At 40.2% G+C, this 24,848-nt stretch overlaps 1 protein-coding gene across 1 annotated transcript; it reads left to right on the plus strand.

Moving 5' to 3' along the window:
* Positions 1–624: 624 nt before the first annotated feature.
* On the plus strand, positions 625–24,681 carry isy1 (ISY1 splicing factor homolog). The gene is made up of 11 exons (XM_060910781.1): positions 625–667; positions 881–903; positions 1,859–1,910; positions 3,608–3,673; positions 4,305–4,347; positions 17,355–17,467; positions 17,668–17,785; positions 17,871–17,993; positions 21,049–21,167; positions 21,484–21,570; positions 23,528–24,681. Exons 1-11 carry the CDS (start codon positions 665–667, stop codon positions 23,633–23,635), a joined length of 855 nt encoding a protein of 284 aa, XP_060766764.1. The 5' UTR covers positions 625–664; the 3' UTR covers positions 23,636–24,681.
* Positions 24,682–24,848: the final 167 nt, after the last annotated feature.

Here is a 24,848-nt window from a genome sequence, read left to right on the forward strand (position 1 = left end):
CCCACAGTCCAAAGACATGCAGGTTAGGTTAACTGGTGACTCTAAATTGACCGTGAATGTGAGTGTGAATGGTTGTCTGTGTCTATGTGTCAGCCCTGTGATGACCTGGCAACTTGTCCAGGGTGTACCCCGCCTTTCACCCGTAGTCAGCTGAGATAGGCTCCAGCTTGCCTGCGACCCTGTAGAACAGGATAAAGCGGAAGATAATGATGAGACACACACGCTATATATATATATATATATATATAAATGCAGCATTTTTTAATTAAAAAATAATTTTTATTAAATTATTATTAAATGTCCTTAAATAAATAGGTATTGAGAGCGATAATCTTCCAACTGGGTATAGAAACTGTAGACTTGTATTATAAGTTGTACTGGCAGTCCTGTGCCACAGGATGGCGATGCAATATTGGGGAAAAATTAAAATAAAAAAAGAATATCTATTTAAAAAATCTATATGACGGGAGATTCACAACCCTGAGGCTCTCCTTAAATGTACTTAATTTGGTGACAAACTGTTATACGAGTGAGTAAATTAAACAGCCTTGTCTTTTTCTTTTCTGTTTGCGTCATATTTCAGCGTCACGGAAGTTCTTGGCTGTACGTCATATTTTTGCGTCGTCGTGCTCATACGTGAAGGTGTCTGCTTTGAAAACCGGCGATGGTAAGCATACATTTATGTATAACTGATAAATTAGTTAGTTAAATAAATCTATCTGTCTCAACAACGGCTACATGTTGTTGGTTAATGTTACGTTTTGGCACTCTGTATATTCTTAATTCACTAGAATGTGTATGTTTGAAACTTTATCTATAATCCTAACAATGTGTTTTATCATGTGTTTTAACATGCAAATCAATGTGTTTTATAAAACAGGCTCGAAACGCCGAAAAGGCCATGTAAGTATTGACTTGTGTAGTGTTTGTATATCTTTTGTGTGTGGCTGTGTGGTTTTATTTATATATAATATATAGTTATTTGTTTTCATCTCGACAAATCCAATAATACTAGGTCGTCATCTAACCAGTTCTGAACCACCTTCTTCTGGTGGTTTCCAAATTTTGTGAATGTGTACTGTGCAGTGCTCAATTATATCTTCTTATTCTGCTTCTGCACAATACTTTTGCACAGTACTGTGTTTTTATATAAACATATATAATGTGTGTGTTTTATATAAAAACACAGTATTGTGCAAAAGTCTTAGGCACCCTATTTTTTCATACAAACTTTTGCTATGGATTTCTATTTTATGACTTTTTTACATTATCGAGTCAGTACAAAAACATTTTAAAGTTCCAAACATTCATTTTCCAGCACAAAATTAAATGTTAGAGGGAAAAAGTTTGTATCTGAGCAGCATATTACATAAGAGACTAATTTTCAGATTAAAAGAGAAAACATAATGAAGGCTACTGGGTTTTGCTGCAAAATTAAGAAGCAAATGTGACCGTGTCCGGAAGAACTTTTTTGTTATCCAGAGTTAGAACTATTGATCTTTTTGCATAGCAAAATGCTCAGTAAAGCCTACAGCTCCTCATTTCCTTATAAAACTGCACTAACTGTATCTGAGACAACTTTATTTATTTATTTATTTATTTATCTATTTTTTAAAGCAAAGGGTCATCTCAAACCAGATATTTACTTTATTTATTACAATATCCTTACTGTTTATAGGTGTTTTTTATGTTGAAACATTTAATTTCATTATTTTTAAGCCATTTTAGTCTGCAGCACTTCTTTACATGTGCCAAAGGCTTTTGCACAGTAATAAAATGAAAGTTCAGTTATGTTGCTGAAGCTGAAGAATCTATTCATTATTAGTTGAGCACTTAATCTTCCCTGTTTCCTCTGCAGGACGGCCTTAGCCAGGTTTCGTCAAGCCCAGCTAGAAGAAGGGAAAGTGAAGGTAAGATTATTGCTTAAAGTGCTGATGACACGTTTTTGACATCTTTGGCGATGTTTTATAACATAAAAAGTAATTCCCGATGATCCATATATTAATTCACGAAGGCGCCTATTTTACAAGTTATGATGATAAACGCGGCTATTTGGGCAAATTTGACGGGGCTGCAGCACCCAGGAGACGAAAGAGGATGAGGAGCTATATGACGTCAGCGAAAGAACCTTCCTCCTAACTTGCCAGTTTGTTGTTGATGCGACAGGTGTTCAGTTTATCATTATTAGTATTTTTATTATACATTATATATATATATATATATATATATATATATATATATATATATATATATATATATATAGTTATTATGCCTTCGCGTTGTGTTGCCGGCTTTTGCTCCAAAACCCACAAGGATGGGGTAAGTTTATTCAAGTTTCCCAGAGATTCCAAGCTGCATGCGAAGTGGGTGAAGCAAGTCAGGCGCACTCGTGACAAGTGGGAGCCCTCACCAACATCCGTCCTGTGCTCTGAACACTTCGATTTGGATTGTTTTGACACCCTTCCCAGCTTAAAAGAATCTCTTGGGTGTTCAGTTCAGCGCAAACGTGTGTTACTACCATCAGCAGTGCCTACACAGTGTTGCCGGATTGGGAGGTTTCCCGCCCAGTTGGGCGGTTTCAAGTGCATTTTGGTGGGTTTTGAACATATTTTGGGCTGGAAAACGTCAGCAGTATCTGTTGCCAGATACTGCTGAAGTTTTCCAGCCCAAAATATGTTCAAAACCCACCAAAATGCACTTGAAACCGCCCAACTGGGCGGGAAACCTCCCAATCTGGCAACACTGCCAGTATTCCGGAGGGGGTCTACTAGTAGCTATGCCGGATCCAAAGACAGTCCTCCTGTCAGAACATGTGTTGTGAAATGACATAAGATAAAGGTACGTAGAGCTATAGATTCTACATGACAATCATAAATGTAATCATAAAGTCGGCATGATATCAGTCATGTATTTGCTTGTGAAAACTTGCAGCTTTCATGTAACTGCCGCCTAGCAACGAGAGGCAAAGGGTAAAGAGGGTAGGCTATCATAGATTCTATTTGGAAGAGATCAACACAATTCTAGACTCCCAGAAGAGGAAGAGCTAGCACTAGAGAGTTCACCGGTGTTTTTATGCGCCATTTCCATTGAGTAGAACCAGAGTAGAACAGCCAGTGAACCGCAGCATGTTCTTCCGCTGACGTCACAACATGGCCGCGAGCCACGGACCCAGTTTTCTTGCGCTGTGCAATTAAAAGTTGGATATTTGCGTAACAACAGCTTCTTTTCACGTAATTATAACAGAAATCTAACATGTTTGCCATGTTGTATAGTTTATTTAAGAAAATGCGTAGAGTCATGTTCGTGTTATCAGCCCTTTAATTTTGTGTTATATGTGGATTTAAGCATTATACTGTAATGATTTATTATCCCGGTATAATACCAGAAGAGATTGTGCTCCCTTTTTGGCTTGATTCTTCTTGAGATGTTATCTCGGAGAGTTTAACACTGTCACCTCTGGCTTGCTCATTACAGATCATAATCTGTGTCTTTTCTATACACCTGTTTTCTGATCATATCTATTGTTATTAAAATACTGTAATTGGATCAGATTATTGTACTAATCATATTGGTAACTATTTTTTTTTCTACTTTGTGTAACTTCCAGGAAAGACGGCCATATCTCGCCTCAGAATGCAACGAGTTGCCTAAAGCAGAGAAATGGAGACGGCAGGTAAGAGAAATTTATTTAATTATGAATCTATGATGTGTCTCTAGACAGTGGCCATGTTCAGGCACAGAGAATTCTGCAAAGCCAAATGTTTTATTGCAGATTCAGAATATCTAGTTAACGTTTTTATTGTAAACTCAGCGGTTTGTTGAAAATCTCTATTTTACATCATGTAATCCAAAGTAAGTGTATTTGTTGTTGAGAAGCATTAATAATTGGGTTTTTGGATTATATCTTAGCAAAATGTTCTTTGAATACCCCTACAAAACAAAAGGCCAGAAGAGTAATTCCTGTTCTGCAACATTGTACTTCAAAATGCTAGTTGCATGCCCATCTATCCTTGGAATTATTTAAAAAAAAAAAAAAACAGTTTTTAATTTGCAACAAGAACTTTATCTTGTTGCAGCTGCCATGTTGGCCAGCATGCATTATCATACAAGTTTGTGTAGAACATACACAAAAATACCAATTGTAAAAGTTGAAACAAAAATTTATATGGCTGATTATCGTTTTCTTTGTAATTAGTCAATTTTTTTTTTATTTCAGTGTATCTCAGAAATTAAGTTTTTATAAACTCATATAAATATTCTTGCTCATGAATGTTTTCCTTTTTTACTCTGAACTTTTCTTATAGATCATCAGTGAAATTTCAAAGAAGGTGGCACAAATTCAGAATGGTATGTACTTTGTCATACAGCAGCTCAGAAATCCATTCACAGATACTCAGTGTATGTGCTGTTATTGTTAGTAACTTGTTTTAGATTTAATTATCAGGGATCCCAGACGTCCGCTATTTAGCGGAATTCCGCTATTTTTCTAGCCAAAGTGGTGGTGGTTTTTTTTTTTTTTTTTTTTTAATCTCTTGTATATCCGTTAAAAATATGTTTAAGTAAAATGACCAGCAGAATACGTTCTGATTTGGTTTGCTTGTTTAGCGATGTTTTTGTCAGCTTTGTTTGTTCTCGTTGACATTCGGGAACACTCGGAAGTTAAATTGATGTAAATACCGCGAGACTGTACGCGATAGAACGAGAAAACAATATGGCTGCGCCCATTTGCTAGAAAATGTGTTTTAACTCCGTTCGTGCTTTTGTTTCTAATGCGTTGAACTTAATTCAATATGCAGGGCTGTGAAATTTCCGCGGATTCTGTCGCGAAAAATATCATCTTCACAAAACGTCTATTTTTGCATTAAAAATCATGGGGGGGTCTAGTCGGTTTTAATCGCCTTGCACGAGACCGGCGGCTCAATACAGCCGGACTCGCGGAGTTTTATGCCAGCTGAGCATGGAACACGTCTTGACTGTGACTCAGGAGCAGTGTTGCCAGATTGGGTGGTTTCAAGTGCATTTTGGTGGGTTTTGAATATATTTTGGGCTGGAAAACGTCAGCAGTATCTGGCAACACTGCTCAGGAGTGCATGACAGAGCTAAAAATAGCTATTGCGTGACCTGGCACCGCGTACGTGAATTTTGTACGTACAGGGTGTAAGATCAGACATAGTTAAGATGCCATCAAAAAGGAAAGCTAAGGAGGTGTTTGAGAGAGATGCAAAGAGGGCTAAAAAAGAACACACAGACAGACTGAAGGAAAAGATGAAAAAGAACAAGTTTACAAAACTGAAAGAGATGGTGTTAAAGAAAAGAAAATTAAAAGACTTTCATTAGATGCTGTTTGACAGACTATGAACATTTTGTAAATAGCTTTAATAGAGGAATGCAAACACTATAGAACTAATAACTAATAGCCTTACTGAAAGATGAATTGAAAGAAATAGCTGGGAGTGATGCAAAGAGGAATAGAAGGAGCCAGAAGTAAAAGGAAAAGATGTAAATAATATATTAGATAAGAAACATTAGGGTTTTTTTTAAACTTTTGCTCTGTAGACAAGAGAAATGTGACAGATTCTTGGAAAAAGCCAGGACATAATACAAGAATTAAGTGTAATTTGGAAGACAACAGGTATCTCTCACTTAAATATTGAGCATGATTTTTCACAAAGTCATTTTGAAAGGCCTATCAGTTTTTTCTTTTATTAACATTTCTTTAAATTATTTACACTTTTTTTTTTTACTTTTATTTTGATTTAAGAGATAAAATACATAGGCACTTATTAGATATTTCAAGGTATTTTACATGGATCTTTCATTTTAAAAGAGAAAACTGTTGATAGGTATTTTATATGGCAAAATGAAGACCAAGACTAGTCAAATATTTACTTGTTGAGATCAATGTTTTACTTGCAGGAAATGCTCAGAATACACTAGGGCTGAACGATCTATCGTTTTCGACCGAAAATCGCGATCTCGGACAACACGATTTTGGGATCGTCAAAGCCGCGGTTTTTCTCAGTGCTCCTAAACTGACCCATGTTTTGTTTCGTCAATAAATTGTCCTCATTTTTTACACTACAGACAAAAAAAAATTACGTTCAGGAAAGCCTTGTGGCGCTCAGTGTGAAAGAATTTTGTGAATATCTCCTTCCGTTTTTGTGTAAATCCCCGTTGTTTGGAGGGAGCACTGTGAGGAGAAACTGCGCTTTCTCTGTCTCTGTGTCTGAGCGCGCGGGTGGGGGAGGGGCTGCTCGCTCACTCTCACACACACAGGAGGGAGGGGCCCTGCAATAGCGACTGCTACAGCCACTGCATCACTCTTATGCCACTTTTCCGCTACAAACGCGGCTGAGTCGGGCTGAGCCGTGCTGTGCTGAGTTGAGCTGAGTGAGGCTATTGGAGTCGCATTTCAACTACAACCGCGCTGAACCGTGCTGGCTGGAAGTGGGTGGACACATTGGGTGGAGTTAGCGAAAGTGGGTGGACATCACGTGATGTCGTTAAGCAGCGCAAACAGTGACATCAGTGAGCTTTTAAGCGGTAGTCTCAAGACCCGGATAGTAAACAATAAACATGGACATGGAGTCGTTAGTGTTGCTGGTCTTGGTGCTGTGGCTTGTTGTCACCGACAACGCCAACAGATACTGGCAAGAGCGTATAGATGAGGCGAGGCACATAAGGCTTCAGAAATTTTCGTAATTCTTCTTCTTCCGGGTTTACGGTGTTTACAGATCCCAGCGTGCTCGCGGGGCGTGTGTGGGCATGTGAGGACACTCCTCCTCACCAATCAGTGCACAGGGGAGTGTCTGCTCACGCCCCCAGCCTCACTCGGCTCGCTTTGGCTCGCTTCAGCCCTACTCCAAAACGGTGCGAGTTTTAGGGGCTAAGCAGGGCTGAAGCGAGCTGAGTCGTGCTGTTTTTTGGTAGTCGAAATGCGAGCCGTGTCGGGCTGAAGCGAGCTGAAAAAGGGTAGTGGAAAAGGGCCATTATTTCCCACAGGGGAATTGTTGGCTCTAGTTATAATTTATAATGCTTATGTACATTCTTTTACAAAAGTGCAATATTTTGATGCTGCTGAGCCATTGATCAACCTTTATTTTTATGTCTGATATGTTGTAGATGGGAAAAGTAAAAGAAGCAAAAGTTTACTTAAGAAAGATGGCTCTCTTTTTATTTTTATTTTAAGTTATTATAACTTGTTCCTCAGGCACTCAATGTTAATAAACAGGCCTACATTTGAAATCTGTTGACCTCAGTTTTCGTTCTTGCATTAGCTTTATGGAATTCATTGTATTAATTAATTTGCACTGAAACTCGGTTTAAAGAAAAAAAAATCGTGGTTGAAATCGAAATCGCAATATCTGCCAGAAAAATCGCAATTCAATTTTTTTTCTTAAAATCATTCAGCCCTAGAATACACCATATAACACCTAAAATGGCTTGGTGTCTGGGACCCTGTGGGCCCCAGACCCCCGGCTTATGATGGGGGGGCTGTGCCCCCCAGACCCCCCCTTTTCCTCGGATTTCTTATTTACAATTTCACAGCCCTGAATATGTCGTGGAAAAAAGACATCGTCCATAAAAGAGATAGCGGAACAGTGTCCGGGTTAGAAGAAGTATATTCTTCAAAGCTACATTTTCATCTAATTTTTATAAATAACGATTTTTTTTTTTTGCCACTTATGTCATTGATTACAAAATATGGCATCAAATAGATACACATTATTGTTAAATTCTGTTGCTTTTCTATGTAAAAAATGTGTTCTACAGCATCTTTAAATGTTAAAATCTCAACAGCTTCAGGGGGCTTGCAGCCCCCTTGACCCCTGCTGATAGTTTCTTACATTCCTCAATTTTTTTCAATTACTGCTGGGATCCTTGAATTATGCAATTAGTACATACCTTTTAATAACTTGTGAAAATTAAGTCTGCCTTACATGGCACATTCAATGGTATTCAGTGTTCTTTTTCTTCATCACACCATGCATCATGGGTCAGTTAGGGGAAACAATTTTTAGGAATGTTTAGAGGTTGGACATGTTCTCTGTGACTGAATAATTTTATCTTTGAATATATCAGTGTATTCAAATTGGGGAAGTAGTTTAAGACAACCAGAATGTGGCAGGCTTGCTCACCAGAAATGGTGCGTATTTATGGCCCTTTTCCACTACCCTTTTTCAGCTCACTTCAGCTCGCTTCAGCTCACTTCAGCCCGACACGGCTCGCGTTTCGACTACCAAAAACCAGCACGACTCAGCTCGCTTCAGCCCTGCTTAGCCCCTAAAACTCGCACCGTTTTGAAGTGGGGCTGAAGCGAGCCAAGCCGTGCCGAGTGAGGTTGGGGGCGTGAGCAGACACTCCCCTGTGCACTGATTGGTGAGGAGGAGTGTCCTCACATGCCCACACACGCCCCGCGAGCGCGCTGGGATCTGTAAACACCGCAAACCCGGAAGAAGAAGAATTACGAATTACGAGAATTTCTGAAGCCTTATGCGCCTCGCCTCATCTATACGCTCTTGCCGTTGTCGGTGACAACAAGCCACAGCACCAAGACCAGCAACACTAACGACTCCATGTCCTCCATGTTTATTGTTTACTATCCGGGTCGTGAGACTACCGCTTAAAAGCTCACTGAATCAGTGACATACAGAGCATCGTGGACGAGTTCGCGGAGCGCAAGGCTCGTCGTATGCCCTTCAAATAATGCGCGCAGTAGGCTATTGATGTTTTATTATGAGCCATGTACAGTATGTCGCCTAATGTTTTTTTGTTTCTGAGTTACATGTTCGTTTGAAGGACTTAATGTCCAAAATAACATAGTTGCACCCCGGAGTGTTGAAATTGGTAAACACAGTGCATTCAGTGAGGTTTGCACCGCCCTCCTTTTATTTCTGACTCTTCCTGTCACTGTTGCAACCTCTGAGCGCTCATTCGTATGCCCTTCAAATAATGTGCGCAGTATAGGCTATTGATGTTTTATTATGAGCCATGTACAGTATCCTAATGTTTTTTGTTTCTGAGTTACATGTTCGTTTGAAGGACTTGATGTACTAAATAACATAGTTGCACCCGGTAGTGTTGAAATTGGTAAACACCGCAGTTGCGGACATTTTGTAGCCTAAAATGATGTTATGATAAGCTTTAATAAAGGGCCCGGTCATTTGCCCCGCCCCCGGCCCGGCTCTGACTTGTTCCGCCACTGTCACTGATGTCACTGTTTGCGCTGCTTAACGACATCACGTGACGTCCACCCTCTTTCGCTAACTCCACCCAATGTGTCCACCCACTTCCAGCCAGCACGGTTCAGCGCGGTTGTAGTCGAAATGCAACTCCAACAGCCCCGCTCAGCTCGACTCAGCACGGCACGGCTCAGCCGCGTTTGTAGTGGAAAAGCGGCATTAGATAGGGTTAAAAGAATTGTTGCCATTTCCTGAACAGAACACAGGACTCCTGGACATACTTTAGTGTCGACAGAAACACTATTGTGGATGTTAAGAATCATGGCGTGTGTGTGTCTCTCTCTAAAGGATATTACATGGTTGCGTGAAGATATAAAGTTTATCTTCAAGTGGTGAATGTGTATATATAAAATGTGCATATTTTTCAACACGAGAAGATAAACGCCATATCTTCGTGCCATCATGTAGTGTTTATATTATATGGACACATCCACAAAAAAAATGTATGCAAGTTAATCAAATGAAGTTTAATTTTGAACCGGTTCACCATTTTGACAACACGCATCTAGTCTGCAGGAAAACACTAGGAGTGACATCATCGGAGTGAAATATTGGGAATTATTATACACACAGGCCACTTTTTCCATGGAATAAAAACATGTATTCTGTTCCCTTCTAGCGGGTTTATTGATAGCATGCAATATTTCTACAACCCCAATACCAAAAAAGTTGGGATGCTGTGTAAATTGTAAATAAAAACAGATTGTGATCATCTGCAAATCTCAGAAACCCTATATTTCATTGACAATAGTACAAAGACAACATATCAAATGTTGAAACTGAGATACTTTATTGTTCTTTGAAAATATATGCTTATTTTGAATTTGATGTCAGTAACACATTTCAAAAAAGTTGGGACAGGGGCATGTTTACCACTGTGTTGCATCACCTCTACTATTAACAACACTCTGTAAACGTCTGTGACAGGGCTTTACATTAGCACCCACCCACCCGCCAAATGCGGGTAAAATTCGGCTTTGGCGGGTAATGACTTTAGTCTCACTAGCCACTTTGGCGGGTGGTTTATTCTGTGGTATGACCATATATTTTAATTGTAGTTTTCTCTGGAGGCATCTGATATAATAAACGCATTGCAATGTAATATTACGCGCCTACAACTCCCATGAGCACCTGCATAAACATTCTGACAACATGTTAGAATTGTTTAGAACGTTCGTTAACGTCTCAGATAAAATCAGTGATACAGTAACCTGCGGTTAATGAACGAAGCAACAAAGTTTCTGACGACTGACAAGCGCACTATGTGGCGGCACATAGCTGGAGTTTCAAACCCTGCTGCTCAGGGAAAAAGGGGCAGAGATGAGCAGGGCCGGAGCAGCATTTTAAAATCACCGAGGTCCATGATGCACAAAGCGCACGCCGAAAAATTTTCGCCATATTTAAATGAGAGGGGTGAATTACACTCCACACAAGAGATCTATTCCTGAAATTACTTTTAATGGTGTTTGAACTGAATATCATCAGTTTTGAAAAAAAAAATCATGTATGTGGCAAGAGTAACAATAATTTAAGCTTGTTTAATGGTTTGATCTGGCCCAAGCAATGAGAACAAAAGATACCCTAACCCACCATTTCTCAACCTTTTTTCAGTCATGGCACCCTTCAGAAGTATGCAAATTCTCAAGGCACCCCCATATAAAATATACGCAGTCACGCTGACCCCGGCAGTGACGTTGTGACATGGGAAAGGGGGCCATGAGAGAAATTTTGATGATGCATGAGGCGGCGATGGTCTGCATTAGTGTAACTATCGTTTTTTGGAATTTTAAATCATTTTATTTATTTCAATGTTAGACTATATAATTTTTTGACGGCACCCCGGTTGAGAAAGGCTGCCCTAACCATGTAGCCTATAGAACTACATTAACAATCTGGCATCCATTACACCTACACAAAAAAAAAAAAAATTCTGGGAAAAAAAAAAATCAGTATACACCACCATATTTTAGGCAAAGTTATCCAAGGCAAACATAAATTGAAACTTTCCACTCTATTGCTTTGGCTTATCAAATGATTTATTTTTAAAATCACAAACAAGGCAGGCTACAACTGCGCTGCTGCGCATGTAGTATGGAGTAAACCTGAAAAGTAAACCCGATCTGCTCAGAGAGTCATATGAGCTCCTCTTTAGCCTCTTTCAAGATATTGAATATAGGGTTTTGATGGCGCATCCTATATGGAAAGCCACTAGAGGCAAAACATGGCCACTTTCACTTTACACCACAGGTTCCTGTATGAATGTGCTTCATGAAAGTGCGCTGATGGTTACCATGGAAACCCCGTGTCTCCTGCACTGCGTTCCTCCCCCGAGTCGTGCGTGTGCTCATTCGCTTTTGTGTTCTTGGTCTCAGAGCCGCGCGCACCAGAGACAGAATCAACATTTAACATCATTAACAATGCACTTTTTACGGAGACATTTTAATGTTATTTTTTTTTTTTATCCAGTTGAATATTTAGCGTACAAATGTATTTTCAGCTCTTAAAAATGACCAAGGTCCGGACCGCAGGGGCCTCAGAGCTGGCTGCGGCCATGGAGATGAACAAGACACTAATAGGAAGATAAGACAGTTCAATGACCAATAGAAGTTCGGGTGAGATTGGCTAGTTCATAGTAAAACTGAAAATACCATGTACTGCGAAGACTAGAAAGTCTGGCAAAGACAGGCACCAGTAATTTTAAACTCGAAACTATAAAGGACCATGAAAAGTCAAATGCACACATCGGTACTATAACATCAAAACAGGCAAAGACGGCTGGTTCACTACAGGACAGCATTGCTTTCAGTCCCTGGCTGTCGTGAAGTCGGCTGAGCTGGAGAGGATGGAGCTGCTGTTTAGAAACGTTCACGCGATTGTAAAGAAGTTGATCTCGCCCTAGCTATCAACTTATGGCCTGCTGGAAGCCTCAGGTCACGAAGACCATTTTTCATGGACCATTCAGACTCATCTGATGATGAATGTAATGAGGACATTTAATGTCTCTCTCTACACATGTTCACACACACACACACACACACACACACACACTATTAATAGATAATACATAATATGCATAATAATACACATAATACTTGCAGATCAAAACATCAAATGTTTTTCAATGATAAATGCTTTGAATTGGACTTTTAATATTAGAATCAGTTCAGTTGTCTCATCTCATTCTCATCTCATTATCTCTAGCCGCTTTATCCTGTTCTACAGGGTCGCAGGCAAGCTGGAGCCTATCCCAGCTGACTACAGGCGAAAGGCGGGGTACACCCTGGACAAGTCGCCAGGTCATCACAGGGCTGACACATAGACACAGACAACCATTCACACTCACATTCACACCTACGCTCAATTTAGTCACCAGTTAACCTAACCTGCATGTCTTTGGACTGTGGGGGAAACTGGAGCACCCGGAGGAAACCCACGCGGACACGGGGAGAACATGCAAACTCCGCACAGAAAGGCCCTCGCCGGCCACGGGGCTCGAACCCAGACATTCTTGCTGTGAGGCGACAGTGCTAACCACTACACCACCGTGCCGCCTTCAGTTCAGTTGTACTGAATGTTATTTTTTCATATTATACGATATTTCATATTGTAAGGGGCTTGAATTTGAGTTCAATAAACAGAATACTCTGTTTATATTTTTGTCTGAATTGGTTGCATGTTTTCATATAGGGAGCTACCTTAACAGCACTGAATACTTGAGTGCTACTGTAGAGAGATATTATAGGCTGCCATTCATAATTAAGTCTAGATCTTCCGAACTTTAACGTATCATGGTGAAGAAAAAAACTTTGATTTCCTGGCAACAAAATTGTGGCTAGTGAAAAGGCTGAATGGCTAGTGACTCGGGAAAACCACTAGCCACAGTGGCCGGTGAGCAAAAAAGTTAATGTAAAGCCCTGGTCTGTGAACTGAGGAGACCAATTGCTATAGTTTGGAAAGAGAAATGTCCCATACTTGCCTGATATGCAATTTCAGTTGCTCCACAGTTCGGGGTCTCTTTTGCTGTATTTTGCACTTCGTAATGTGCTAAATGTTTTAAATGAGAGACAGGTCTGGACTGCAAGCAGGCCAGTTTAGCACCTGGACTCTTTTATGACACTTTTAATATGTGCAGAAAGCGGTTTGGCATTGTTTTGCTGAAAGAAGGAAGGCCTTCCCTGAAAAATATTTTGTCTGGATGGCAACATATTGCTCTGAAACGTGTATACATCATTCAGCATTAATGATGCCTTCCCAGATGTACAAGCTACCCATGTCATGTGCACTAATGCACCCTCATACCATCACAGATGCTGGCTCTCGAACTGTGCACTGATAAGTCAGATGGTCTCTCTCCTCTTTAGCCTGGAGGATGTGATGTCCATTTCTGAAAAGAATTTCTACCTTTGATTCGTCAGACCTTGGGGACAATTTTCCACTTCGCCTCAGTCCATCATAAAAGAGGTCCGGCCCCGAGAAGGTGGCGGTGTTTCTGGATGTTGTTTATATCTGGTTTTAACTTGCATTTTTGGATGCAGTAATGAACTGTTTTCACAGATGATGGCTTTCTGAAGTGTTCCTGAGCCATACAGTGATTTCCACTACAGACACGTGTCTGCTTTTAATGCAGTGTCGCCTGAAGGTCACAGGCATCCAATGTCAGTTTTCAGCCTTGTCTCTTGCATACAGAGATTTCTCCAGATTCTCTGAATATTTTAATGATGTATGCCATAGATGATGTGATCCCCAAATTCTTTGCAATTTAATATTGAGGAACGTTATTCTTAAATTGTTGCACTGTTTGCCCATGCAGTCTTTCACAGAGCAGTGAACCCCTCCTCATCTTTGCTTCTGAGAGACTCCGCCTCTCTGGGATGCTCTTTTTATACCCAATCTTGTTACTGGCCTGTTGCCAATTAAACAAATTAGGTTTTTTTTGTTTGTTTGTTTAGTATTACACTTTCCAGTCTTTTGTTACCCCTGTTCCAACTTATCTGAAACGTGTTGCTGACATCAAATTCAAAATGAGCATACATTTTTCAAAAAAAACAATAAAATTTCTCAGTTTTAACATTTGATATGTTGCCTTTGTACTATTTTCAATGAAATATATAGGGTTTCCATGATTTGCAAATTATCGCATTCTGTTTTTATTTACAGTTTACACAGCGTCCCAACTTTTTTTGGAATTGGAGTTGTATCATATCGCTTATCCTCCATGTATTACGCCACTCTCTCCTATGGAGAATAAGCGTGCAATATTGTTAGAATATTGCACGTTGTCAAGACATGTCACACATTAGAGCTCAAGCAAAGATCCAATGACAAAACTTTGTGCGCGTGTGCAGCAGAAATCATTTCTTTGTCAGAAAGAGAGAAGACGAGGCTAATCCAGTCCTAGGTTTAAACACTAAATAAATAAACTGAAACCGAAGACGCGCTGAACACCCGAAAGGCTACCAAAACTTTGTTATATATTCTTTACACATATTTACAAGAGAAAAACATACCAATGGACATCGAAAAACTGGAAAAGAGATATGTTGGAGATGTAAAACTTCTGCGCTAGCGAGTGACTGTTGCCCCTTTTCCACCAAAGCAGTTCCAGGGCTGGTTCGGGGCCAGTGCTTAGTTTGGAACCGGGTTTTCTGTTTCCATTGACAAAGACCTGGCTCTGGGGCCAGAAAAACCGGTTCCAGGCTAGCACCAACTCTGCTGGGCCAGAGGAAAGAACCGCTTATGTCAGCGGGGGGGCGGAGTTGTTAAGACCGTGAAAGATTGCCATTTTTAAGTGACGAGAAGCAGCAGCTGTACAAACGCGAAGTCATTTATTATTATTATTATTGTTGTTGCTGCTGCTTCTTCCGTGTTGTTTTTGCTTCGATATTCGCGCCAAGGTTTATGCAAACGTAGCGACGTAACTGACGTATACAGCGACGTAATGACATGGCTTCCCTTAGCACCACGAGCTATGGAAAAGCAAACTGGTTCTCAGCTGGCTCGCAAGTTGAACGAGTTGTGAACCAGCACTGGCCCCGAACCAGCCCTGGAACTGATTTGGTGGAAAAGGGGTATGTGAGAGTTTGTAAACAGACATGGCCACGAGGTTTGCTTCATTAAAAGTGGAAGATTTTCAGAGAATTTTGACTGCTAGGTCACACCATTATGTGTAGTTGTCTGTTGATTTTAAAAGTAACTAAGTAAATTACACAGGGAAAATAATAATATTCGGCTTGACTGCACTAGCATTGGCCTGCGCTAACACTACACCAGCTAGAAGGTAACTGGACTGTTGCACTAACAGCACAAAGTCGCGGATAAGTTCACACTGGCTTTCAAGAATGCTGATATGAAGAGTGTGTGTATGTATAATAATGATGGCTTTTTTTGTGGTATATCAGAGATATTCCATTCAGCTAGCATGATTATTGAGCTCGTCTTCGACTCGTTCAGTATCATGCTAGCTGAATGGAATATATCTGATAGACCACCCGAAGCCAGCCAATATTATTTAAATACTTCACTCAGATCCGCGATGTATTTCATATGAAAAATGCAAGTTTTTCAAAGAGAAGATAAACTTCATATTTTCAAGCCAATGTGTAATTTTCTTTTTATTATATCGACACATTCACAAACAAAGTACCTAAATTTATCAAAACAATTCATCGATATCCTTATGAGTGACACATGGAGAATTATATCATGGTTTTAATTCTCCATGTCCTGGATGTAGCTCATATGAAAGATACAAGTGGTGTATTTCCCAGTAAAGCACTTGCGTGCATAAAAGTGATTAGAGACCCATATCTGAAACTGTATATTAATGGTACACTGCCTGGCCCAAAAAAAAAAAAAAAGTCACCATTTGGATTTAAATGAGCAGATACATAAGAGCCTTTGACTGCATAATTACTGCAGTGATTAATGTGTTTCAGCTGGCAACAATTCTTTTAACCCTAACTGATGCAACGAGTAGCTTCTCATTTCTTAAACAACCATTTTGGAAGACGTGGTCGTGGAAAAGATGTGACTGTTTCTCAGATCATCAAATTATTGTCCTGCATCAAGCAAAGAAAACAACTAAGGAGATTGTTGAAATGACTGGAATTGGGTTAAGAAGTGTTCAACACATTATTAAAACCTGGAAAGATGAGGGTGAACTGTCAACTTCATGGAAAAAAAAACATGATTGGAAAAAGATCCTGACTGACCATGATCAGAGATCACTTTAAATGCTTGAAGTCGAATCATATAAAAAAAAAAAAGACAGTAGAACTCTCAGCTATGTTTTTAATAGTGAAATTAAGAGTATTTCCACACGCACAGTGTGATGAGAACTCTCAGGATTGGGACTAAACAGCTGTGTGGCCATAAGAAAACCACTTGTTAGTGAGTCTAATCAGAGAAAATGTTTCAGTTTGCTAGGGAGCATAAAGATTTGACTCTGGAGCAATGGAAAAAGGTCATGTGGTTTGAGAAGTCCAGATTTACTCTATTTGAAAGAAGCACATGGAAGTGATGGTGGCCACTGTACAAGCCTCTGGAGGCAGTGTTCTGATCTGTGGTTGCTTCAGTTAGTCAGGTTGAGACTCAGCAACGTTATGTGACGACAAAATTAAGTCCAGCTGACGACCTGAATGTACTGAATGACCAGGTGATCACATCATTGGATTTTTTTTTTCCCTTCCCTGGTGGTATGGGCATAAAATTAGGGCTCCGGTTGTGGAAGAGTGATTCAGGAAGCATGAGGAATCATTTTTCACACATCAGTTGGCCACCAGAGTCCTGACCTTAACTCCATTGAAAGTCTTTGGGACTTGCTGTAGAAGAGTTTATGGAGTGGTTCGACTTGCCTGTTGGCAATACAAAATTGCTGCGAAAAATTAATGCAACTCTGGGTGGAAATAAATGTTGTGACATGTTGCATAAGGTCGCTGAAACATTGCCACAGTGAATGTGCACCATAATCAAAGCTAAAGGCGATCCAACAAAATATTATCGTTCGACTTATTTTTTTTTGGCCGGGTAGTGTATTGTTTGGTCACAGCTATAACATTTCACCATTACAGCTGGAACTATGTAATGATCATCTGTTGTTTTTAAATGAATAAGCTGGTTTAGGGGAATTCAAGATCCGTGACTTGAATGATGAAATCAACAAGCTTCTCCGTGAGAAGGGACACTGGGAGGTTCGAATCAAAGAGCTGGGAGGCCCTGACTACGCGGTACGTATTTGAAATCCACCCTATATACGGATTTCTAGTGCAATTCTGTATAGCTCAATAGCTACAGCTACTTGAGTAATGATTAGTTATTACTTTGGAGCACTTCCGTATGGTCTAGTTATAACTGTGTACTTGTACGTAGAGTTACAAATGCTTTCGAGCTGATTCTATCTTCTGAATTTTGTCTACCCGTTCATTAGAGAATCGGACCAAAGATGCTGGATCATGAGGGCAAAGAAGTGCCAGGAAACAGAGGTTACAAATATTTTGGTGCTGCAAAAGACCTACCTGGAGTCAGAGAGCTATTTGAAAAAGAGCGTGAGTTAAATTTTCATCATCAACAGAAAATCCGAATGGTAAAGCCTCAGGACCATGTGATTTTATATCTAATTGTCTTTTATAGCTATAGCACCACCCAGGAAAACAAGGGGTGAACTCATGAAGGACATTGATGCTGAGTATTATGGCTACCGAGATGAGGATGATGGTGTATTAGTGCCCTTGGAACAAGAATATGAGAAACAAGGTAGGGCATGTTAACCCCCCCCCCCCCCCCCCCCCCCCTTTTATTTTATTTTTTTAAATGTAGTGCTTTGCAAGGAACATGTTCCCTGATTATTGCTGTAATATGATCAGCAACATTTATACCTGTTAATTTTGGCTGGAACAGTCCAGTCGAAAAATGTACACAAATGTCCCCTCACTCTAAATGTAGTTGAGCAATCAGGACATGTCTGATGATAGTTTTTTTTAGTTTTTGGCACTGTGAGGCAAAAGCATAAGGGAAAGTTATTTATCTGTTTCGCATCGTGCAAGCTGCCTAAATCATCACACGCTTGTCTGTTGTTTTGCAGCATGGGTCTGTATTCAAAGTTAAATGCTCAAATCAGACTATAACCTGTATGTACACTCACTACTGCCTGAGTCGCTGTTATAGAATATTAATCCGCACCTTCAGAACTGAGAATTCAGCAGCACTGTGGTATAAATGGTTGTACATACAGCCTTACATAGCTCTCATCCTGTTTGCTTCCCCTCTGTAAATATGTATTTAAATATTTACAACCATATTTGGACACTCACTGGCCATTTTATTAAGTACACCCATCCACCTGCTGTTTTATGCAGTTATCTAATCAGCCAATCCCTTGACAGCAGCACAATGTATAAAATCATGCAGATACAAATCAAGAGCATCAGTTAATGTTCGCCTCAAACATCAGAATGCTCAAGGGCACTTGAGCCAGTCCTGCTGGTTCAGGGAATCAAACCAGTGAGCTTTTGGTCCTAAAGCTGTTTCTCTAACCATTTGGCCATGGCCATATCTAAACTGTTAACATGTGCCATAATTGTGCATTTATTATACAGAGTGATTTTCTTTCATCAAGAGTCGTTTTTCAGAAATGTTTAGGAAACCTGCAAGTTTCAACTAATTAGGCAACCAAAAGCGAAACATGGATTGATGAGCGTAAAAATGTGGATTTTTGTCTCTCCAGAATATAAATATTGTATGTAATATGAAAATACCAAAAAGCATATGTTCAAAATAATTTGTCTGACGTATCGAGGATTGCAGTCATCTTGGACTAAAGTATGAAACAAGATGCATCTCGCTTGTGGTTTAGTTACAATCACAATCAGTTAAATGAGGAACAAACCCAGTTTGACTGCCTCGTGCCTCTGGAAAAGGCATCTCACCACGAGGCACTCGTACTACTGCTAAAACGTGATTTCACTTCATTATATTACACACACACAGTTTCACAGAAAGTCACCAGGCTGTCCTCATAATGATGTGGATATAAAAGGTGTCTTTGTTTATGTATGTTGAGAGACTTGTGGCCTTGCACGCTAGTCATATCCCTAGCCATCTGTTTGCTATTTGGGTTAATTATCTGAATGGCAGACATGCAGCTTGAAGTTTGGTGAGCCAGTCAGCTATTCTGCAATACCATGTGACCTTCAGTCACAAGCTCTTGGCTCACTTAGAAAGGCCTGAGGATTTTCAGTCAAGGTATCTCATCACAACTCTGCATGTTCCAAGAAGACAACATTGACTGACATGTAACATCCAAATGGCTGTGCACGGATTCGGGTCAGGAAATATTAGACTGTCATTTAAAGCAACTTATTAAGCAGCTGCTCACCTCTCAAGTCTCTTGTAACATGGAACAGGATTTCATCTTGGATTGTCCTGTAGATTTCTCCATCCATCTTGCTCTTATTCTGAGTAATTTCCCAGTACCTGCTGATGAGGAGCATCACTACAGCATGATGCTACCACCACCATGCTTCACTATCGGGGGATGGGCCGTGTTGGGTTTGCACTAAAGCTGCTCAGTTGAGGTCTTGTCAGACCAGCAAAACTTTTTCCATGTTTGCTGAGTCTCCAACATGCCTTTTAGCAGACTCATAACGATTTTTTCCCCCCTGTTCTTGCCGTTGTTCCGTAATGCCCAGGTTTGTAGAGGGTCTGAGCTGTGGTTGTCCTGGGAAGAGCTTCTTCCATCGGAGTTATGGATCTCTCAAACTTCTTCACGGTTACCCTTGGCCTCTTGGTTGCAAAACTAATGCTGTCCTTTTCTCCCTACTTCAATATTATGGGCTATTTTGGCCCAATCCCAATTCTAATTTCTACCCCTACCCCTCCGCCTTCCCCTCCGCCTTCCCCTTGGCCCTTCCCCTTGAAACTGAGCTACAAGGGATAGGGCTTGAAATTCAACCCTTACATATTGGGATAGCCCTTCAACGATCGCATACGTCATCGCGTACCTCCGTTAGCGTTTACGTTAGCAAAACGCAACCAAATGCGTCATTGGCTGCGACCAGCCGCTACAGTCAGAGCCAGAAATCTCTGCTGGCAGGGTGTGATTTGTTAACTAACACCACTGAATGGGATATCTTTGGCGCTTCGTGCACCACATCCGACAGAATGAGGTGTCAGAACACTCATGTAAACAATAAAAGCGAGAATAACAGAACAAAACGTACGCAGTCAAGCAAACGAAAACAATACTCACTCCCAAAGCTTTTAAGCAGCAGCTTGGATTTCAGAAATCGCTGCTCATTCTCAGCTTGAAAGCGAATCAAGCGGCGTGTTTCCTCTGGATAACAACTTAAAACACGTAAATAATGGAGAAAATACATTTATGACAATCTTTCGCCGCGGGAACCGCCATCTTTATGAAATCCGCATGAAATCTCGCTGAAATCCGCATGGCATTGTGGGAAATCACTCAAACCCCTTCGTTCGGAGTCTGCTCCAGGAAAATCTCTGTTTGGAGGGGTACAGAAGCCCTCCCCCTTCCCCTACCCCTCCGCGTTAACTGGGATTGGGATACCCCTACCCCTTCACATGAACGCGCAAAATGGAGGGGAAGGGCCAAGGGGTTGGTCCAAGGGGTGAAATGGGATTCGGCCTTTGTGTAGTCATGATATATAACCCCAAATCCAAAGTCCATATCAGTGCCACAAAATAATTTTTTTAAAAATGTTCAAGGGTGGTTAATTCTTTTGTGTTGCATTTTTAAAGTAAATGTATGTCTTCTAATGCATTGGTATGTTTTTTCATTTTCTCACAGCAATAGCAGAGGCTGTTGAGAAGTGGAAAGCAGAAAAAGAAGCTCGTTTGGCTGGGGGTGACGGCGCAAAAGAAGTGGAAGAAGAGGAAGAGTATATATATGCTGTTAAAAATGATGAGGTAATGGTACAAGTATAGTGCTACACTTCTGATACCTTACACTGTGAAGCTGCAAATCCAGTTTGTCCCTTGTGGGTGTGTCATGACTACTAAACTGGATTGTGACCATGCACTGTACAACGTTTTTAGGTTTCAATCAGAATGCGTAGCAGCCAAAATGCTTGGTCTGTTGTAGCCCCCCCCCCGATACTTATTAACATTTCACTATCCAATCAATTTCTTCAAAATTATTTTCATTCATAAATTGGTTGCTATTAGATAATATGTTGATCATTGAGTGTTCTTTGTTCTAACATGATTTTTATTCCCCCCCCAGTCTGATGATGAGATGAGGGGACAGATGGACGGGGAGGATGGAGCACAAAGCTTTATTGCTCATGTCCCTGTGCCATCACAGAAAGAGGTGAGAAACTGCATGTCATACTGTGTCAAACAGAAAGTATTGCTATAGACTGAATTAGGCGTGTGTTGGTCAGGGCTGCACAGTTGATAATAAAATATTTAATAATTTGAGCAACATAATTCATTGTGGTTTTATGCTTTGTGCATCACAAGCATTCAGTGAAATTGCATAGCTCATCAGTAATAAAGTTAAAAAATTTTATATATAAAATACACACACAATGGTGCTTGAAAGTTTGTGAACCCTTTAGAATTTTCTCTGTTTCTGCATAAATATGACCTAAAACATCAGATTTTCACACAAGTCCTAAAAGTAGATAAAGAGAACCTAGTTAAACAAATGAGACAAAAATATTATACTTGGTCATTTATTTACTGAGGAAAATGATCCAATATTACATATCTGTGAGTGGCAAAAGTATGTGAACCTCTAGGATTAGCAGTTAATTTGAAGGTGAAATTAGAGTCAAGTGTTTTCAATCAATGGGATGACAATCAGGTGTGAGTGGGTACCCTGTTTTATTTAAAGAACAGGGATCTATCAAAGTCTGATCTTCACAACATGTGTTTGTGGAAGTGCATCATGGCACGAGCAAAGGAGATTTCTGAGGACCTCAGAAAAAGTGTTGTTGACGCTCATCAGGCTGGAAAAGGTTACAAAACCATCTCTAAAGAGTTTGGACTCCACCAATCCACAGTCAGATTGTGTACAAATGGAGAAAATTCAAGACCATTATTACCCTTCCCAGGAGTGGTTGACCAACAAAGATCACTCCAAGAGCAAGGCGTGTAATAGTCGGCGAGGTCACAAAGGACCCCAGGGTAACTTCTAAGCAACTGAAGGCCTTGCTCACATTGGCTAATGTTCATGAGTCCACCATCAGGAGAACACTGAACAACAATGGTGTGCATGGCAGGGTTGCAAGGAGAAAGCCACTGCTCTCCAAAAAGAACACTGCTGCTTGTCTGCAGTTTGCTAAAGATCACGTGGACAAGCCAGAAAGCTATTGGATAAATGTTTTGTGGATGGATGAGACCAAAATAGAACTTTTTGGTTTAAATGAGAAGCGTTATGTATGGAGAAAGGAAAACGCTCCGTTCCAGCATAAGGACCTTATCCCATCTGTGAAACATGGTGGTGGTAGTATCATGGTTTGGGCCTGTTTTGCTGCATCTGGGCCAGGACGGCTTGCCATCATTGATGGAACAATGAATTCTGAATTATACCAGCAAATTCTAAAGGAAAATGTCAAGACATCTGTCCATGAACTGAAGCTCAATAGAAGGTGGGTCATGCAGCAAGACAACAATCCTAAGCACACAAATCGTTCTACCAAAGAATGGTTAAAGAAGAATAAAGTTAATGTTTTGGAATGGCTAAATCAAAGTCCTGACCTTTAATCCAATCAAAATGTTGTGGAAGGACCTGAAGCGAGCAGTTCATGTGAGGAAACCCACCAACATCCCAGAGTTGAAGCTGTTCTGTATGGAGGAATGGGCTAAAATTCCTCCAAGCCGGTGTGCAGGACTGATCAACAGTTACCGGAAACGTTTAGTTGCAGTTATTGCTGCACAAGGGGGTCACACCAGATACTGAAAGCAATGGTTCACATACTTTTGCCACTCACAGATATGTAATATTGGATCATTTTCCTCAATAACTAAATGACCAAGTATAATTGTCTCATTTGTTTAACTGGGTTCTCTTTATCTACTTTTAGGACTTGTGTGAAAATCTGATGATGTTTTAGGTCATATTTATGCAGAAATATAGAAAATTCTAAAGGGTTCACAAACTTTCAAGCACGTGTGTGTGTGTTTATTTATATATATTTATTTAAAAAAATTAGAAAAAATACAGAACAATTGTTTTGTCAACTATTCATGCACCATGTCTTCTAATTTGAGCTAAAAAAAAATTTAACCTGCACTTTCATGATTAAATTGATTCACCACAGATCGAAGAAGCCTTGGTCAGAAGAAAAAAGATGGAGCTGCTCCAGAAGTACGCCAGCGAGAGCTTGATGGCACAAAGTGAAGAAGCTAAAACTTTGCTCGGCTTGTAACAATACCCATCTCCAAGTACAGACTCTGGATTTCCAACGTCAAAGCTCATATTTTTTTAATTATTTTGTTTTGAAGGGGTTCAAATTGAAACTGGATTCCTTGAATCCATTTTGGTGTGCATGTGACTGTTTAACGTCACAAAACCAGCAAAATGCCTTGCAGTGGCTCATGGATGTTGTATATATTGCCATATGAGTGTTTTTTATGATGAGACCAGCCATTTCCAAACCTGAAATGCTCTATATATGGTCAAAAGGTTGTGGACACCTGACCATTACACCCATATGTGTTTGTCGAACATCCCATTCCAGATTTAATCCCCCTTTACTGTTAAAATAACCTCCACCTTTCTAGGAAGGCTTTCCACTAAATTTTGGAATGTGGTTGTGGGAATTTATGATCATTCAAGTCAAGTCAACTTTGTCAAATATGCTATACATGCTCGACATACAGCACAGATGAAATAACAGTCCTCTCTGACCCACGGTGCAAACAGGCAATGATAGATAGATAGATAGATAGATAGATAGATAGATAGATAGATAGATAGATAGATAGATAGATAGATAGAAGCAAATAAAAGGGCACTTGAGGTATATTCCGCTACAAGAGCATTATTGAGGTGAGGCACTGATGTTGAACAAGGAGACCTGGTGCGCAGTCAGCGGTCCAGTTCATCCCAAAGGTGCTCAGTGGGGTTGAGGTCAGGACTCTGTACAGGACACCATTCGAATCTTGACAAATGTCTTTATGGACCTTACTTTGTGTACAGGGACATCATGCTGGAACAGAGGCATTTGGTCTTCTTAGTTCCAGTGAAGGCAAGTTGTAACACTTCAGAATACAAGGACATCCTATATGATGGCAACCGTTTGGGGAAGAACCACATATGGCTCTTGATGTTCAGGTGTCCACATGCTTTTGGCTACATAGTGTGTTTTGGGGAAATATGTTGCTTGGTATCAACAACCGCAAACAGTTTTTTGTAAATATGTTTTGTATAAAATGCTCACATTTTTGGACCAGTAAAAAATTTTCAACAAAAGTGATTGATTTTGTATTTACTTGGCTTCATCATCTGTTTTACATTGAGGTTTCGTCTCCGTTAATTTAGAGACCAGGAGCTGTGTGTGGTACTTCAATTAAGAGATTGCAATTGGTTTTCATTTGAAGTGACTCCGTTCATATGACTGTCAGCTCTTTATGTAATCC

The sequence above is a fragment of the Neoarius graeffei genome, chromosome 26 (genome assembly GCF_027579695.1).
Source record: "Neoarius graeffei isolate fNeoGra1 chromosome 26, fNeoGra1.pri, whole genome shotgun sequence".
Taxonomy (NCBI): Eukaryota; Metazoa; Chordata; class Actinopteri; order Siluriformes; family Ariidae; genus Neoarius; species Neoarius graeffei.